We start from the raw sequence: 4,863 nt of genomic DNA, 5'->3' as shown, positions 1-4,863 counted from the left end.
ATCAATTTATCGTCATCAAAATATACACTACGCAAGGAAACTTATTTGGATTTTAATGAATAGGTTGGGTGACCCTCAGATTATTTAAAACATTATAAATCTAAAGTTCTCTTTTAATAGTTAAATTTTTTTATTTTTTTTGAATGGCGTCTAACAGTTAAATTTTTAGATTAATATTGCGTGATCTAAACCATAGGCATATGATTTGCGAAATTAAACACAAAAAGAGATCGGACATAAATACCTCTGTGCGCTTTTTGATCATGTGTCAAATATGATCTCTTGATCTTGGATCCTGGGATTATTCTTCTTCGCTACCAAATGTAGAACAACCTAGGGCGCATTCTTCTACACTCCCCTTACATGTATTCCAATGGGAGAAATAACAACCTTGTGTATGAGAGCAGGGACCAATCCATATTAATAATAAATAGAAGTAAACCATAGAGTCCACCCATTACGGACTCTTGTTTCTCAAATAAGCCTACAAACCTTATCGGGCTTATAACGGGCCTACACATATTATCAACCCTAATCCATAGTCTTTCCAGCGTGAACACACGTGGCTAAGGTGTTCCAGGCTCAAAACATTATTGATCACTAACCATCTTTAAGTGATCATTTAAAAGGTATTTATAAAAACCAAAACATGTTCTATGCAAATCCACATAAATCTTACATAAATACCTTTTAAATGTAAATTTCCTTATATCTATTAAATATCTTACACATTAAACACATTATACATTTCAGTTCCCGCTCACTAATTACATAACTATATTTATATGGGATTTGCTAGCAGGGACAATCACATAAGGCGTTTCATAGGCCGGTTGCTGCATGAGAGAGCAACCGCCTCCGATTACTAAAATTAATAAGACAATCTGTTGAAAAGTGAGCTCATGTGGCTGCTCTCTTATGCAACAGCCCTCTTGTGAAATGCCTTATGTGATGGTCCCTAGCAAATCCCTATTTATACATGTATGCTTATAACATTTAATACGGACTACCAATCAAATCAAACAAATGGAGAGGTTGGGCTATGTCCAGCTCACAAAGCCCTAGGTTATTTAAAACCTTATGAAGGAAATCTTCATCTGTGTATAAATACTTTATGTAGTGCAGAAGAGATTACATATTTAAAAGCTTACCTTTTTAATGAAAATTATTTAAAACTTAAAAAAATGTGAAGCTTCTTTTATCACAAATATCCTGAAGTAGAAAATTATTTTTAACTTCAATGGCATTTGGGTCAATTTAACAAAGCCATTAGATTAGAACATCCCCGAGATTAACGGTGTCAATTTTGGCTCGGGCTCGGGCTCGGAAGCTCGCTCGAGCTCGGCTCCAATCCTTAACAAGCCGAGCCGAGCCGGCTCGCCAGGCTCGGCTCGACTCGACTCATTAAGAATTTAATATATTTAAATATATATATTATATATTAATATATACACTAAAAGGGTTGTCTAAGGAGTGAAAGGGGGAGGCAAAATATGTTACTTCATTTTAGGAACCCCATTTGTTACTTGCACCACCCCCATAGTGTAAAAAAAGTAGTCAAATTACACTATATAGGCTGTCCAGGGAAGATGAGGTGTGTGAACTTAATATAACCCAAGCTCGGTAAGGCTCGCGAGCCTGGCCGAGCCGGGCCTAGCTATTAAGCCTAACGAGCCGAGCCAAGCCGAGCTCGGCTCGTTTACACCCCTACCCGAGATATATATAAATCCTCAATAATTAAATGGCAAGTTAGCGGTCCCCTCCATCACTTCCAACAACTCATCATGCCCTTTTCTAATATTATCATGAACATTTTTCTGTGTGTGTAAATCCTCTTCCTCACATGCTCTTCTCTTTTCTCCATGGAGGACCGCCCCCTCCTCCAAACCCCCACTTCCGCCATAGGTGTCCGTCTCGTCTCCGTCATCTTAATTGCCACCATCTCTCTCTGGGCTAACTACGAAGCCTCTAAAGGTTTCGAAATTACAATCATCAATGATGCCGGCAATACACTAGCCGGACCGCGGTTTCACCTCATATTCGATTCCAATGACAAAGCCACTCGAATTATCCTTAAATGTAGCGAGTTCGTAGAACGGATCCTATACCCAGACGTTCACCACCCTAAGAAGCCAATTGATCATGTCACCCTTCGCCTCGCCAACCGAAATTTCACCGGTGGTACTACCGTGGAGGTTGATGTAGGTGCATCTCCCAAGATCACGAAGATCAAAGGTCAAGATTATTCAATCCCAGATCAGACTATCCAGGACCATCAGATCACCAATCCAACGATCCAGAACACTTCTCACACCCAACGTGACTTTGTTATACGAATCAGCCCCTCGGTCATGGACGAGGCCGATGTCAACATGGCAATGGCATCAGCCGTGCAACGCGGCATGGCTCGTGTGTGGCTCTGGGACGGGCAAAATGGTGCACCCTTATCTCTTCTAGATGGCATAGTTGAGTATGTTACCATGGTGGCAGGTTTTGGCCCTTCCCTCGGCTCCGGCAGAGTCACACCGCTGGAATCCGACGGTGGGTGTTGGGAGGACAAGAACCCTACGGTGGTTGCACACTTCTTGTGGTACTGTGAGAGGAGCAAGCACGGGTTCTTGGCACGCTTGAACCAGGCCATGAGGGAGCAGTGGCACGTGGGAATGGTGGATGAGGCATTGGGATTCCCAGCTCAACGCGTTTGTGCATCCTATCATTCTTTGACAGCTCAGCTTGTGGATACATCAGATTCCACGTCAGAATCAGGGTCGTACCAAGTCATATAATATAATAATAATAATATGTTGAGTTGGATAGAAGGGCCCACTAAACGTCTTGTAAAAATGAGTGGGCCCTCCGCGATTATAAAATGGAGTTTATCATAATTAAAGGTGGACCCCACAACCGGAAAGCTTCCAATCGGTACCCCCAATGTTTATGTACGTATTCAATTTGCTTTCAGCTCCTTCGATTTGATTAATATTCTTTCGTGTCGTTATTGATTGTAATTATATTCTTTTCATAGATGGTTGTTGCATTGATTACGATTTACGCGCACTTTGCATTGTTTTATTTTCGTAGGGACCACCTCAGATAAATTAAATGAATAAGCCAAAATCTTAGCCTATGATGCAACAGCCGGTCCGAGAAATGCCTTGTGCGATAGTCCCTAGCAAATCCCATTTTAGTATTTTACTATATTTTTACCATTTCAAATCCACCACCCATGTAATTAAACGGTAGAGAGGGTCTTCGACTACCATTTTCCGTTGATGGGGTCATCGAATGAAATTGTCTTTTCTAGTCAAATTTGTCTTCTCCACCCAAAAAAATCCACATCCACAAGGAACAGCAAAAGTGTAGGTTGGGCTCACATGTTTGATGATCTAATCAATTCATCTAATACAATGCGGTCAGGCCAAACTCATTGACTTGGTGCATTTTCAGAATACCCACCTATACCGAGAGAGTTTTTATATGGTGAAAAAGACGAGTTTAAGAGTAATATCCTGATATATAAACGGTGAACGGTTTGCATATATTTTCTCTAAAAGTACATACAATGAAATTCTCATTCTCTCTCCATTCCCTTCTCCTCATCTGGGTTATCTTTATCTTGCTACTATCCCAAGGCATGGCTGTGAAAGGTAGATTAACAAATCAATTCTGTCTCTCTTTCCTTCTTTTCCAATTGCTCATTTAATGAAGTTAATTTGTGATTTTTTGCAGGACGTTTGACGGTGGAGCAAAGGTATTACAGCCCACCACCACCAATTGCCAGTCAATCAACGCCAGTAATCGTGTAGTTGCTCTCTATTTATCGATATATCTAATATATGTGTCCTTTCTGTCCCAATCCCAGATGACCTTTTTACATATAAACCATGGTTTATGTCTGTAATGGGGTGCAATTACCAACTTTATTTTGCACAATTCCAAGTAGTTTACAAGGTTTCTTCAATCAAGCAATTTAAATTTTTTGTTATGGATTTCTTTAGTATTTTGATTGGGTTTCAGAGGCTAGGTGGTATGCCCTCCTCTTGTACTTCTCTTTTATTTCTATCAATAAAAGTTCAGGTGCCGCCTCGAGTTTAAAAAAAAAAAATAGTATACACGATTATCATTGTTAAGAGAGATTTCCCTGAATGACTATTTATAATTGAGGGTGGATAAACTTTGCAACGTTCACAGGCTACTTCACATGGCATAGTAGTGCAAGTGCAATGATCCATCCGTTCATTTGGTATTCCCATGATTGGTGGATCATGGTCAGATCTTAGCAATCAGTCGATCTTAACCATCTTATCAGAGGCCTAAATATCATGAGGCCAACCCCATCCTTGTGACAGGAAGTCTCAGCCTTTAACCCCACTTCGATCAAGTTTCGGTTTGCCTTAACCAATTTATGTACCAAAAGAAGAAAAAAAATAACTAAGAGCAGTAAAAATAACAACTTAAGAGCCCTAAAAATTTAGTGCAATATATGAAAAAGATTTAAGAGTGATAAGTTTTTATTATACCAGCAAAATTTATTCAGGGTTTCTAAGAGTAGTAAAATTCAAATAGAAACCTTTAAGAGCAGTGAATTCAATCTCTAGCGGCAAAACTTGTTTTGGTTTTTTAAAAGTAGTAAAAGTTATATATATTCAAGAACGACATTAAATTTAGAATGGTAAATTTTTTAAAATTTGTTTCCTTCACTTCTTCCTAATCTTCTTTGTTTTCATTTCTTCTTCTTCTTCTTCATCTTCTTGATATTACATTTTTATGTTTTTCCATTTATTTCTACTTTTCTTCTTGCTCTATCATAGATAATATTTTGCCGAGATTTTTCCTATTTTTCTTTCCTTTTGATAATATAAT

At 38.8% G+C, this 4,863-nt stretch overlaps 1 protein-coding gene across 1 annotated transcript; it reads left to right on the top strand.

The window, feature by feature from the left end:
* The first annotated feature begins 1,764 nt into the window (after positions 1-1,764).
* On the top strand, positions 1,765-3,989 carry LOC143860661 (Plant basic secretory protein (BSP) family protein). The gene is made up of 2 exons (XM_077371429.1): positions 1,765-2,939; positions 3,730-3,989. Exon 1 carries the CDS (start codon positions 1,863-1,865, stop codon positions 2,784-2,786), a length of 924 nt encoding a protein of 307 aa, XP_077227544.1. The 5' UTR covers positions 1,765-1,862; the 3' UTR covers positions 2,787-2,939; positions 3,730-3,989.
* Positions 3,990-4,863: the final 874 nt, after the last annotated feature.

This window comes from Tasmannia lanceolata, unplaced genomic scaffold (assembly GCF_043159265.1).
Source record: "Tasmannia lanceolata isolate RefF3 unplaced genomic scaffold, GAP_Taslan_0.1 ptg000037l, whole genome shotgun sequence".
Lineage (NCBI taxonomy): Eukaryota > Viridiplantae > Streptophyta > Magnoliopsida > Canellales > Winteraceae > Tasmannia > Tasmannia lanceolata.
Note: the sequence above shows the minus strand (reverse complement) of the source record. Positions and strands in the feature narration are given on the sequence as shown.

Coding starts and splice junctions, on each gene's coding strand:
- LOC143860661 (XM_077371429.1), top strand. CDS start 1,863: ATGGAGGACCGCCCCCTCCTCCAAACCCCCACTTCCGCCATAGGTGTC.